Below are 15,098 nucleotides of genomic sequence, written 5' to 3'. Positions count from 1 at the left end.
TCTTTCAACCCTACCTGTATTCTCTAATTTAAGAAAAAAAATGAAGAAATTTTGATATAAAATAAAATAAAATAAAATAAAAATGGAACGACCCACTGTGGGCCTATTGTTTCACCACTAGCATGGCCCGTTTGGATCTTGTTTTCTCTGGCCTCATCTTACCTGACTTGTTTGGTGACTAGGATCATATTCAAGTAGGGATACTACCCTAGGGATGGGCAAATAGCCATTGGTTATGGGTAACCGTGGTTACCCGTCCATTTAAATTAAATGGTTACGGTTATGGGTAACCGTTTAGATAAATAAACGGTTATGGGTATAACCGTTTACCCGCGAAATTTAAATGGGCGGTTATGGGTATTAACCACGGTTATAAACGGGTAACCGTTTACCCATTTATTTTATATATGTAAAACTAACACAAATCATGTTCTCGATCCAATAATACTTAGCACCCAATAAATTAGCAAGGAATTCATCGGTCATTCTCTCAATAACACTACTACATGAATGACTAGAAATTATGCCCGAGCGTTACTGTGGGAACCAGCTGTTTTAGGCGTAATCGGATGAATAAAACACATTTAAGTTGAATAAATTCAACACAATTATGAATACATTAAGTTGAATAGATTATTAACATGTTTAAGTAGTGAAAAGATTACAACACACTGGATGTGTTAACACATCCATAAGCTGATGACTCCCTCTCCGGTTTACCGCATCATCTTAATGTATTCAACAATGCAGCAGCAATAAAAGTCCTTGAAAAATTATGACAATTTTTTTTTTTAAATTTTCAAGTTGTTAAAAAACATGTAGACGGGTAAAAAAAGGGTAATGGTAAAAAAAAAAAAAAAGATAAACGGGTTAAAAAGGATAAATGGGTAAACGAGTATTAAACGGTTACGGTTAAATGGGTATGCGGTTATGGGTATGGTTAACCGTTTATAAACGGTTATGGATATGTGTATAACCGTTTAGGCAATTACCCAACGGGTAAACGGTTATGCGGGTATGAGCATAAACAGTTATGGATAAATTAACCGCGGTTACCCGCCCGCATAACCATTGCCCATCCCTATACTACCCTTGGGACTACCCTTGCAGATCAAGAAACAGTAACTCATAATCTATTTACAATTAACTCATAATTTTTTGTTTTATTTTCATCCTTTATAGATAACGAATTGGTTTCAAGGAAATGCATGAGTAACTAAACAATCTCAAAATTGAATGATTTTTTACAGATTTGATCTTTAAATGATGATATAGAGAATGAACGATTTCGTTTGTGATGTTCGGATGGTAAAAATTAGTTTAGAGTAAATGGAGAAAAATTCACCACCCCTGAAAACTGAAAACCAACAGTCGAAAGCAAACTGCAGCCGCGAGTCGGACACGGAGCAACTTTTGCTACTTCTATTTGCTATTTCATCACACGCTTTGATTAGCCAATTAAGTTGGCAACTTTCTTGAATTAAAAGGCAGCCATTTTCTCCATCAAAAGTTGCATGATACACATGCACATAAGGAATTAAAAAGAAACTAGATCAACTCTACCAGTCTAGCTGCATTTCTCTCTACCATTACTTTTCCCATCTTTCTTAAATTAATCCTAACAATTCAAACTTATTCAAACTTCATTCTCTTATAAACCCTTCATTTATATTATCAGTTGGGGTTAAACTTCATTTTCTCTTCGTGTCGGTGAGATTCTTTATCTCCTCTTGTGTGAGGTTTCCCGTCTCGATTTTCCGCTCGGTTGTCGACCCTAGCTATGATCAGGGTCGATGGTAGTCCTTTTTTGACAGTGTGATCTATCCACCCCAATAGCCATCGTTCCAACTAAATTATGTCCTCAGATCCATCCCTCCATCTTCGTGTCCCTCATCCATCCTGCGCAATTCTGATCTCCTTTATCTTCAACTTGGCTCCGTCCTTCACCAATTTCTTCCCAAATTCGATATGCGGTCACTTTTGATCGTGATCTGTAGTGGTCCATCCAAAAGGTGTGTAGAGTCCCGGTATGCATATCGGTTTGGGTGTATGCACCACCACCTTCTCTCGGTCTGTCTTTGTTGGTAGTGTCGCTTGTGGGAATCTCACAAGCTTCTTTATTTTCTTCTTTGTGTTCAGAGAGGGTTTCTTTGATGGATCATGGAGTCTTCCTTCCTCCCATATCTGAGGCGTTATTTGGTCCGATTTCTGGGGTTCGTTGGGCTCCATGGTTTGTGATGCTTCTGTGGTGCTGCAGCAATGGTAGTAGCAGAAGGCTAGGTTTGTTTGGTGTGCTTTTATTGTTTGTAAGGTCCACTTTTCTCTTGTGTATTTGGTTTGAGACTTTTTTTTTTTTTTTTTGGGGAAACATTTGGTTTGAGACTTTGTTGTGTAAGTTTTCTGTTGGTAATTGAATTTACCCTTGTTCCAAAAAACCCGTCATTTGTATTCCTTTAATTCTTCAATCCTTCATTCTTTACAAAATTGATTAAAACGTTATGTAAAACTTGAAAATATCACGAAAATAAAAGATTATGATTTATTGTAAATAGATAAAAATGCTACTAAGCCCACTCCATTGTTTTATTTTCTCACCGACTTGGAAATAATAATTTTATTGACAAATTTATCCCTGTATAAAATGACCTTCAAATATCTAAAAACCAACCAATCAAGTTTTGCCACATAATTATTAGTTATATACTTTAAAGTTTTGAAACCTAAAACATCATAGTGAGACGTTGGCGATTGCTTTAGCCTTAATGAACATTCCAATACAATGAAAAATCCTTGTCAGTATTTGTATTTGCATCGAAGGATATGGTGGTTTTGGGTTTCCCATCCTTCCATTTACTGGTTTCATATTCTTTGGTTGCGAATGAACCAAAGTTGAGGAAGGTGAAACACAATATTGAGTGAGTTGTTAGAATTCTCCTCACGAGGATTTCATGGAAGATTTTATAGAAGATTTATGTTAAAGTGGATAATGATAGAGATTCTGCACCATAGCGGTTTTGAGGCATGGTGGTATTGCGATGGTTGGCGACCGAGGTGGCGAACTAGGTGTTGGTGTGGTGTGGTTTTGAGGGGTTTGGTACGTTTGAGATGGGATTTTTTTTTTGGGGGGGGGGGGGGTTGGTGTGGTTGGGTTGAGGGTTTGGGGGTGTCGATGGCAGTTTTCTTTGGGGTGTAAAGAGATGATGAGAATAAATTCAAGTCAGTGAGAATGGCACCCATCCTCCATTGTTGTAACTAACTAAGGTCTTAATAATAATTGCTTTTTAAAATTATATAACTGTTTTAAATCTAACAAAAAAATATGTAGGATTATTTTGGGAATATTGGTGGGGAGGGAAAGAGTTTACATGTTTTTTCACTTTTTATGAAGGGTGAGAAGATAAAGTGGGTGGGGAGATAAGACGATGGGGTGGGTATAACACCACTCATAGGTAATGAGTTACTGTTTTTTTTTTTTTCATTTTTTTAATAAACGATATTATCTACACTAAGAGGGAGGGGATGGGCTAAGCCTCACAATGAGCTAGCAATAATGTAATTCAAATTCGTCTTTGGCGAGAATCGAATCTAAGACCTCTCACTTACAAGTGAAGAAAAATACTACTAGACTGTAGTACTAAGTGACGAGTTATTATTTTCTTTGTATCTCTATAAATAAGTGTTTCCACAAAAGGAAGAATACAAATAAAAAATTGGGAACTTTAACGAAAAGCTCCCGGTACTGTTCACTTTAACGAAAAACCATATTTTTACACTAAAAAGTCAATCCTGGTACTATTTACTTTACCCTTTATTTTGTCATTATCATTAAAACTCAAAGTTTTCAAGCCCTTTTCCTTAAAAAAATTCCAATTTTTTTATCCTAATATGATAATAGAGCATGTTTCCGACCCTTCCCAAATGAAGACGACCCAAACTTAGATAATGACATATACAATGGGCCAGAATTAATGAAAGAGAAACTGGCTAAAAAGTTTGGCCCACTCTGCTTTCAAAGTCTACTAGAACTTCATAATCTTTTATGGCTTCTCAAAATAGTGAAAGAAAATAAATAATTAGCTTGGTGGGAGATGCTTTAAGTGACATTTGAAAACTCTTCATTTGGACAAGTGATTTCTTCAATTTAACAGAATTTTTTTACGAAATCATCAAAATAATTAACGCGGACAATTTTAGAGATCATTTATATCGATTTTAAATTTCAGAAATCAAAATAAAAAATTATAACAATCTCATAAACTATTTTGGTTAAAAAGTCAAATTAATTAAGACATTATGTAAAACTTGAAAATTTGGCGAAAACAAAAGATTATGAGTTATTATTTTCTTTTGTATCTCTATAAATAGGTGTTTCGACAAAGAGAAGAAAACAAATAATCTTTTTTGTATGGCTTCTCAAAATAGTGAAAGAAAATAAATAATTATCTTGGTGGGGGAGATGATTTAACTTTTAGTGACATTTGAAAACTAGTAGTACATATCTTGGTACACTAGCTACCATAAAATTGGGTCCTCCACCTCTCACGCCTCTCAACTCTCCACTACCGCTTCGAATTATTTCAACCCACCACCAACAAAAACTCTCCATGTCTTATTCTCAAGCATGCATAAAGTCATCACTTCATAGATATTTATTCTCAAGCATGCATAAAGTTATCAAATCTTTCCCTACGATATTTATTCCCAATTTCATAGATTGACAGGTTAGTCGTTTGGATATTGACCCTTGATTATTTTTGCCAAGCTGATCTTACTTTTTGCTGCTAGTTAGGACTGAAATTAGCTAGTAAACGGTCAAATCTTCGTGAGTTTAAACGTACATTTAGTTTAAGTTGTTTATAACTAATTTCCATTCATTCATTAATCCTTTATATATAATAAAGTTGTTTGGAAATTGAAGAGATTCGGAGAAAATTTACTGAGAATAAAGAAAACTATAAGAAGAAAAGGCGTTTAGAATGTGAGAAAGTGTCGAGACAATTCAAGAAGATGAAAGAGAAGAATGGTCGTTTGGAGAGATACTATATTTAGCTTAAGAAATAGTCAGTGCACACCAGCCTGTGTTCAATATTTGATCCAAAAGTTATGAAGGCGAAGGCAATTGATCTATATTAAATTTTAGATAATGATAAAACAACAATAACCAAGCTTTGTCCCATTAAGCAGGGTCGCCTTCACATATAATTGTGCCCGGGCTATATAGTGCGTCACTTCTGACTAACGACCTAACTTTGACGCAATTTCATTTAAGATTCTTTGAGTGACATTTGAAGACTAGTAGTATATATCTTGGTACGCTAGATATCATAAAATTGGGTCCTCCACCTCTCACGCCTCTCGCTGCTTTGAATTATTTCGAGGTTGTTTGGTATCCTATTTGAAAATTTTAATCATTTCTCAAAACATTTCTTAAGAATATTTCTCGAAAATAATTTTCTTTAAGACTCAAAAACTTGATTTGGTTTGCGATTTAAAAATTTTAAATCTTACGACTTAAACTAGATAAAAAGATCTAAAAAGATGGGGTCGCAAGAGAGGAAGAAAGAGGAGAGAGGATAAAAGAAAGTAAGAGATGATTGAATGAAAGAGAAAAAAGGGAGAGGATCAGATGAGATAGAGAGAAAGAGGAGTGAGAAAGAACCGAGAGAATGAAGATAGCGAATTAGATGAGAGACGAAAAAAGTAAAAAAAAAAAAAGGAAAACTAATGAAAATGGCTTGAAAACTTTGAGTTTTAACGATAAGAACAAAATAAATGGTAAAGTGAATAGTACCATGATTGACTTTTTAGTGTAAAAATGTGGTTTTTCGTTAAAGTGAACAATACCGAGAGTTTTTCCTTAAAGTTCAAAAAAAAAAAAATTGTGGAGATAGAACAAAGAAAAAAGAGAGAGATAGATTTGGAGTGAAAGAAAAGAAATGAGAGAGTTTAAGTTTAAAAACTCATTTTTTATGTTTTTAGATAATAAATTATATTTTTGAGTTAGTCTTGATTTTAATTTTTGAAAATAGTCCTACCAAACAAGTTTTTAAAGCCTAAAACTTGAAAATTATTTTTTAGTTAAAAAATTTGGATTCAAGTAAAATACCAAACACACCCTTCAATTCTCCACCAACAAAAACTCTCCACGTTTTATTCTCAAGCATGCATAAAGTTATCATTACAAATCTTTCCCAACAATATTCCCAATTTCAAAAATTGACAAGGTTTTTTTTATATTTTTTTTATCAGAAGGTAGAGAAATTTTATAAAATAAAGTGGATAGATTACATTAAGAATTAGCTTACCGAAAAATAACGCCACTTCGGTAAAAAATTGACAAGTTGAGTCGTTTGGATATTGACCCTTAATTATTTTGCTTAGCTGGTCTTACTTTTTGCTGCTAATTAGTAATGCAATTAGCCAGTAAACGGTCAAATCATCGTGAGTTTAAACTTTTAATTTAAGTTGTTTATTACTAATTTCCGTTAATTAATTACATCCTGGTGAAGTCCACCACCATCACCAATAGACGAGTAGACATGATAACTACTCTTTCCTTTCTACTTTCTAGCATGAATATGATAGCATCACATACAATGCGTCACTAATTAAGTTTTGTCACGTTAAGCGGAGTCGGCTTCATTTATTATTGTGTTCAGGCTACACATTGCGTCATTTTTGGGTGACAACCTAATTTTAGTGCAATTTCGTTTAAGATTCATTATCCTATAAATTTGACATGAAAAGCGAAATGGCGGTTGTGGACTACCTGACGCTAGTGGCAGATCTACAAAAGGACTTGGGAGGTCCTAGGACCCCTTGACGACCCTAAATAGCTGCTAGAAATTTTCGGGAGAACCCCTCGAACACGAGGTTTGTGCTACTGTGCAGGTTGCGACAGAGCTACGGAGAAGAAGACAACGGGGAGAAGAAATAAAATAGGACTTTTAACAATTGATCCAAAACGGCACAATTTTGGCCAATTGTTTTAAGGTTTAAAAAAAAAAATAGAAAAAGACAAAACGCTGTCGTTTGTCCATGACTAATTACTCCATATTTTTTTAATTTTAAAGCCCAGCCCCTGAGCCCCACATATTTCCCCAATGTTCTCTTTGCCCCGCTGCTTTTCCCCCAATTCCCCATTATTTGGTTCCCTCTTTCCCCACCCACCCCCCCCCCCCCCCCCAATTTCAAAACCCTAAATTTCTAATCCCACCCGTGACCTAATTACATAAGTCCAATATCATACCTCCACTTGTTTCAATTCTACACTCCACCATTATTTGGTTCAAAATTCAAGTAAGTTTTTTGGAATTCTAATCTAATCTCAATTAAATTATATTAGATATTGATGGAGATTTTTAGTGTATTATTGATATGATTGTTGATATGTTTCATGTTTGTACACTCATTTTATCATTGGAATTTAGATGAAATTTTTGTTTATTGGTTAATTGGTATATGTTTTGTGGAGAAAGGGTTGCATCAAACATTTGCATATGTATATTTGTTTGTTCAGTTGACTTTGGTTTTACCGGTTGCAACCGTTTCAGTAGAGAGGACATTTTCCGCTATGAATATCATTAAAGGTCAACTTTGCAACAAAATGGGAGGTCAATGGTTGAGTGATAGCTTAGTTGTTTATATTGAGAAATATGTGTTTTCATGTATTGGTAATGAAGTTATCATGAAACATTTTCAGACTATGAAATCTCGTCGTGGACGCTTGAATTATGATTTTATAGCTTGTAATGTTGTTTTGCGTATGATTTTTGAATGAAATGTATTATATTTAACTTTTCAATGTTATTTTGTCTATAAATTTTTTGACTTTTATTATTGGGACTCCTCGAGTTTAAAATTCTGGATCCGTCACTGCCTGACGCCCTCTATCTCTTCATTTGTTGTGACTTGGAACTGACAACGTAATATAAACTTACACAAATAGAGTTAAATTTCAGATAATACTAACAGATAAATTTCCAAACATTTCATAGGGATTATTTGGTAAACATATTACAACAATTCAAAACTAGGTTTGGTTCTTGAATATCTTGGATGCATGGATTTCGTTGGCATAAAAAAAAACGAAAATCGATAAGAATATCTTATATACCATATATTATATATAGCTCTTCGACTAAAGAAAACAATATATATATATATATATATATATATATATAGTTCCTTACAATTTATAAACATGAGGTGATTTATTTTCTATATCCAAGATTTGTCCAGCTTAAGCACACTTACTAAATCTCAGCATTCTAAACAAAATGACAAGAAGACATGTGCTGGACGAGGACCTACAACTAGCTATATGTGTAATTACATAACACAGCTTTTGGCAATAATACAAGAACTATTAAAAGTGCTACTCTATTATAGTTGTTACATGACGTATACGATGATAATATGAGAGAATTGTTACTCACATTCGATATATATGCTAAACCTAAAAACCTCATATACAATACCATATCGTTAAAAAATAAACAAAATTCAAAACAAATAAAACGCCACCCCTTAAAACCCTGTCAAATTAGTTAATTTTATAAATTACGCAAATATTATATTAACAGACTAACAATTAACGTTAGTTGCACTCAATCTCAATTCTCCTTAGCAATGAATGTGAATCAAAGCGTGGGTGATGATTGACTTGTGTGAGAGGTAATGAGGAAATTGTATGGTGACTGGTCAGCGTGGGCTTCCTTGACCAATTAAGATCGACCCTCCTCGTGAACCACATGTGGCTACTAAAATATTCATCAAACACGTACTTGCCATTAACTAATATAATGCAATGTATTAAATATCGATGATATCGAAAATATCTGTAGTTCAAAAACACGAAAATTTAGATGGAAATATCGGGATATTATCGATATAGATAAAAATTGAATAAAAACCATGGAAATTGTAAGAAAAACTTGGAAATTTTTATTGAAACTTTGCAGGATGTTTATTTAGTCAATTATCTATTAGTTTATCACAAAAAATTGGAAGGAAATGCATTGCATGATAGATATAACTGATTTAAGTTGATTATATAGCAAGCTGACAAACATTGTGAGTGTAGAAAATATGTAGTAATTAATGAAAGAAGTTTAAACACACCATAATCATTTATATATAATGAATTAATACAATATTTTACACTTTATACATTGCATGATAAGATACATGCGTGACTTAGCAATGTCTAAAATATCGATGATATCGGTAGTCCAAAAAAATATCGGTAGTTCAAAAAAATATCGGTAGTTCAAAAACACGGAAATTTCGATGGAAATATCTAGATATTATGGATATTTTACATGCAATTACCAATAATTTTCTTTTTCTATTTTTACCATATTTTTATATCATATTTAGATATCATCTTATGTGACATATGATATGGACAACCACTTTATTTAAATTAATCAGAATTTAATTTAAATTAAAAATCATTTAATAAACCAATAATTAAGAAAAATTGAAATTAAATGATGATTATAGCATTTGAGAAGTTTTCCTTCCTTTGACGTTCAACTTCTTCTCCCGTTTCTTCTTCCACTGCAGTCTTTCACGCCATTTTTTCAAGTCACAATCTAAACTAAAAAGGGATTGATACTTTTACGTTGTCGAGTGTTGGCAGACTGGTTGATGGGTATCCTGCGGAAATTGCACATGACCCAAATCTTAACCTCAGTAGTTTCGTAGAGTTGTCACAATCAATTCCCGAGTCAGCAAGGCCAATTCACGATGCGTTTAAGTTAAGGGGTGGTTTGGTGCGAGGTGCTTAAAAAAAAAACATTCATGAAAAAAAGTTGTGAGGGTTTTAGGTGTTTGGTAAATTAAAAAAAAAAGGCTTATTTTGAAAGTTGCTGTGAGAATAAGCTGAAATCAAAGGAAAAAACTGAAACTGCTATTTGCAGCTTTGGAAAATTGGTTTTTTTTTCAAAGCACACGGAGCTACAGTGCTCCTTTAATGAAAATACCCACTATCTGACTGTTTTTTTTTCCAAAAGTACTTTTACAAAAAAGTTTACCAAACACTCTGCTGATTTATTTCACAGCCGCTTATTCTCACAACACAGCCGCTTATTCTCATAGCAGCTTTTTTTCAAAGCACAGTAATACCAAACCAGCCCTAAGCCATGTCCACTAGGTTTATTTATTCTTTTGATTTTACTTTGTCATGCTTTTTGCTTCTCACTGGAGTTGTCTTGTCATGTTTCTGAGATTTGAGTAATGATTAGTTCCCGTGTCTCCAAGAGCATCTTAGTTTAACATGAAGGGATGAGAAGAGTATGAAAATAGAAGGGTAGACAATCCACTCCAGTTTAACAAAGGCTGAAAGGAAAATAATATGCGGATTGATGGATGTCAAGAAACTTACAGTGGAGGCATCCATAGTTGCGTACCAATAATCCAAATAGGGCAGCGCATGAACCTTGCCGTATCAGATTTAATTTAGATTGCGGTGGATTTGACAGACATGAAAAAATAGAGTGAAAAAACTGGTGTCGAAGAAGAAACGGGAAAGAAAAGAGAAGACTCATCGTATACTAAAATCACTATTTAATTTCAGTTTTTTTTAATTATTAGTTTATTAAATGATTTTTAATTTAAATTAAATTCTAATGAATTTAAATGATGTAGTTGTCTGCAGATGCCACATATATAAATATAGTATAAAATCATAGTAAAAATAACATTACTGTTTTCTTTTATAACTTAACTGTTAACATTGGTCTCTGCGTCATCCACTTTCTTTTACATACAAAACATTGCTCTCTGCGTCATTCACCGCTGAGTTGCTCATCACCTCTTTCATCATCGTCTCCAATGGCGGCCATTTCTTTATCCTGTACCGTTCTTCCCTTCACAAAACTCAACTTATCAGCCTACAAATCACACCCCTTTGGAACCTCGAAACTCACCGTTTCAACCTCCACCGTCGCCGCCAAAGTCCTCCACTCAAAAACCACTGACTCCTTACCCTCCATCATCACCGAGCTTGAAAAAGAAAGAGCCCACAGCAAAGAAGAGGACGACCAAAATGAACGAGAGACCAACACTACCACTCACGAAAACGAGCGTCGTTTGTCCGATGTTTGGCGGGAACTCCACGGTCAAGATGACTGGGTCGGGTTACTCGACCCGATGGACCCCCTCCTCCGATCTGAGCTCATCCGCTATGGCGAGATGGCCCAGGCCTGCTACGACGCCTTCGACTTCGATCCCTTCTCCAAGTACTGTGGCAGCTGCCGCTTCACGCGCCACGCCTTCTTCGAGTCCCTGGGCATGGCCCAGAACGGCTACCACGTGTCGCGCTACCTCTTCGCCACGTCCAATATCAACCTCCCAAACTTCTTCAAGAAGTCCCGCTGGCCCAAGGTCTGGAGCAAAAACGCCAACTGGATTGGATATGTCGCCGTTTCGGACGACGATACGTCGGCGCGTTTGGGCCGCCGAGACATCAGTATTGCGTGGCGCGGCACCGTCACCCGCCTCGAGTGGATAGTCGACTTAATGGACTTTCTAAAGCCGGTTTCCGCGAATCGAATCCCGTGCCCGGATCAGACTGTAAAAGTCGAATCCGGGTTTCTGGATCTCTACACCGATAAAGACGCGACGTGCCGATTTTGCCAATTCTCGGCGAGGGAGCAGATTTTGACGGAGATTAAACGGTTGGTGGAGAAATACTCGGACGAGGAATTGAGCATCACGATTACTGGGCACAGCCTCGGGAGCGCGTTGGCAATTTTGAGCGCGTACGACATAACCGAAACGGGTTTGAACGTGATGTCGGACGGGCGGGTCGTGCCCGTATCCGTATTGTCGTATTCGGGTCCTCGGGTTGGGAACGTGCGGTTTAAGGAGCGGCTCGAGTCGTTGGGTGTTAAAGTGTTGAGAGTGGTGAACGTTCACGATGTGGTCCCCAAGTCGCCCGGGCTGTTCTTTAACGAACACGTAGCGCCGAGGCTCATGAAGTTAGCGGAGGGCCTGCCGTGGAGCTACTCGCATGTCGGAGTACAACTTGAGTTGGATCACAAAAACTCGCCCTTTTTGAAGCCGACGAATGACCCTGGTTGCGCCCATAATTTGGAGGCTCACTTGCATTTGCTCGACGGGTTAGTAAAACTTAATTAACAATACCATCAATAAATATGAACACATTATTTCTCGGACGATAAATTACTAATTTACATTGCATCAAGATTTAAAATTTTAAATGAAATAACTAGAAACAGGAAATTGTGGAAAATAAATCAGAAATCCTCTTACCGTTGTTGTCTTTTAATCTATGAGTTTATTCTAACATTGACAAAAAAAAAAAAAAAAACCCGTCACTAGTTGTAGAATTAGGGTTTCTTTTTGCATTATTCAATTTTAGGACCCCCTACAAAATTAAATTACAAGATATGAGTATCGAGATATTTTTCGTGTTTCGAGTATAATTTGGTTGGATGTAAGTTTCAAATAAATTAATAAGGTCATGTGCTCCATATATCTATATAATTATACTTGTAAGTAAATATTTTATCAACTAGTTTAAATATTATATGGTTTGAGCAGGAAAGAAAGATTTCCAGCTAACACACTTTATATATGCATGTTTAGTGAATGCCATAAATAGTAATTAATTAACAAGTCTTTGAAAAATAAAATAAAATAAAGGGACACTTTGGATGCGGTTCCTGGCTATCAATATTCTATGATTGAAACTTTGTTAGTTTTTAGTTTTTGATTGAGGTCCCTGACATTAATGTAATAATGTAAGTTACTATATTTTTTTAATTAAAAATTAAAAATTGAAATTTGTAATTGTTTATATTAATGAGATTTTAAATAAAACCCATAATTTATAGGATTAAAAATAATAAAATATAAATTATACTCTCTATTATATTGTGTGTGTGTGTGTGTATATACATATATGTATGGGTACATTAACCAAAATTAACAAAAAAAGTTATTGTACCAAAACATGGATACATTCTCAAATCAACGAAAAAGAATGTACCCATATAAGTTTAAACATGGATTAAAAATTTTGAATGGATTTTATATTAAAAAAAGGGTACATTTTACATATAACAAATTGATATATTTGAGAATGGGTACATTTAAGATTAAAAAAATTGAAAATTTTTATGAATGGGTACATTTAAGATTAAAAAATTGAGAATCTTTTTATATATAAAAAAAAACTAATAGGTACAAACTTAATTTAATTTAATTTTTTATTATTTTGGAAATGTTTGAATTGAAAATTAATTAGAAGTTTAATAGAGGTGTGAGTATTAAAACCTAAATTAATTAATAATTTTTATATTAAAAAATTATATAATAAACATGTAAATTCATTATCACATTAATGCTAGGGACTTGAATTAAAATTTGAGAACTAATAAGGTCTTAGTCAATAAACCCTAAAAACTAGGGACCAGATACTAATTTTTCCTAAAATAAACTTGTGTTTGATTTCAAAATATTTCATGCAGGTACCATGGAAAAGGCCACAGATTTGTGCTAGCCAGTGGAAGAGACCCAGCACTGGTGAACAAAGCCTCGGATTTTTTGAAAGACCATTACTTGGTTCCACCTTACTGGAGGCAAGATCATAACAAGGGCATGGTGAGGTGCAAGGACGGCCGGTGGATCCAGGCCGAACGGCCGAAACTCGACGATCATCACCCCGAAGACATACACCACCATCTCAAGCAACTAGGCCTTGCTTCTGATCACTAATTAGCATTACAATCTTCTTCAACGGTATATATAGTAGGGTTTATGTGAAGGATTGTTAATGTTGATGTTTGCGAAAAATGTAATAAAACGAAGAGTGCTGTGTGACAATGCACGAAATTTCAATGTACATACCGTTTCATCAACTAGCTCCAATAGAAAAAAGAACCACATCAAGTGGCCTAGTGGTAAGGGCGTAAACTGTGGCTTCCCAATAAATAAATAAATGTGGGAGGTCCTGTGTTCAATACTCTGAGCTCTGCTTGACCGTGGTCACATGTAAGATGAAATTCTCCATAACCTCTCCGGGATTGGAAGGGATGGATAACCGTGGCTTGTTACTAGTTTTTTTTTTTTTTTTTTTTTGAAAGATATCGACACTACAAGAAAAGTGAGTATTAGGAGCATTATATTAGATGCGGAAATAAAAGGGAGGATGTTTCTACCTGTAATGATGTCTGGCAACAATAAACAATAGGGGTGGATATATGACATTTTTCGCTTTTAATAACAATTGTAATGGTTATTTTAGAAGCGAATCTACTTTCTGCTACTCCTTTTTATTAGGGGCAATTTTTCAATGTATTTGCTCCTATCAGTGAATTTTAGAGGCAAGTATTTCTGCCAATATTAATTCGATTCATGTAGTGCGAATAATACCATTATGGCAACAAATATTTACATTATATCGATATCATCGCAATATTTTGTCCATATAATAATAGTACTATTTGATAACATTGTTACGGAATAGTAATATAGCTTTTTCCTTTTTTCTGTTGTACATAATATTTCAACTAGCTTAAGAAGTAAAACACTACGTAACGGAGCTGAGAGTCGTTTAGAGCAATTATTCATGCATCCTCGATTTCGTTTAGATTCCCCTATTCTCCAACTCCATTACTGCTTTTATAAAAAGAAAAAATAATTATGCTCTCACAGACTTAGGATAAAAGATCAATAAATAAATAGCATTTTAGTCAAAATAGTCATTGAAAGTGGCATAACTCCTCACTTTGAATTTGTCCACCATCAATATCAAAATCTCTGTGAAATAATAATAAAATGACTAAAATACCCTAAATTTAATCAAGTGACCCGCAATGATTTGATAATAATTGAGGGTATAAAAATGATTGATTGTGAATAAACTCAGGGGCCAGTGCTATCGATTTAAAATCTCAAAGATCAAAGTACAGAGTTATGCCAATTTTAAGAACCATTTTGACTAAAAAGCCTAAGTAAATTTACTTATTATGATACAACTGAATTGGTAATCCTGTATGACAATTTAACGATCACATCTAAAAAAAAAAAAAAAACTTTTGTTATTGGGTTGGGTGGGTCTACAG

The 15,098-nt window shown here is 34.6% G+C and overlaps 1 protein-coding gene across 1 annotated transcript; it reads left to right on the top strand.

The window, feature by feature from the left end:
* Positions 1–10,700: 10,700 nt before the first annotated feature.
* Positions 10,701–13,892, top strand: LOC103445711 (phospholipase A1-Igamma2, chloroplastic-like). The gene is made up of 2 exons (XM_029109999.2): positions 10,701–12,128; positions 13,503–13,892. Exons 1-2 carry the CDS (start codon positions 10,840–10,842, stop codon positions 13,747–13,749), a joined length of 1,536 nt encoding a protein of 511 aa, XP_028965832.1. The 5' UTR covers positions 10,701–10,839; the 3' UTR covers positions 13,750–13,892.
* The last annotated feature ends 1,206 nt before the right edge of the window (positions 13,893–15,098 follow it).

Source organism: Malus domestica, chromosome 10 (assembly GCF_042453785.1).
Source record: "Malus domestica chromosome 10, GDT2T_hap1".
Taxonomy (NCBI): Eukaryota; Viridiplantae; Streptophyta; class Magnoliopsida; order Rosales; family Rosaceae; genus Malus; species Malus domestica.
The sequence above is the reverse complement of the archived record's forward strand: the minus strand, read 5'-3'. Positions and strand labels throughout refer to the sequence as shown.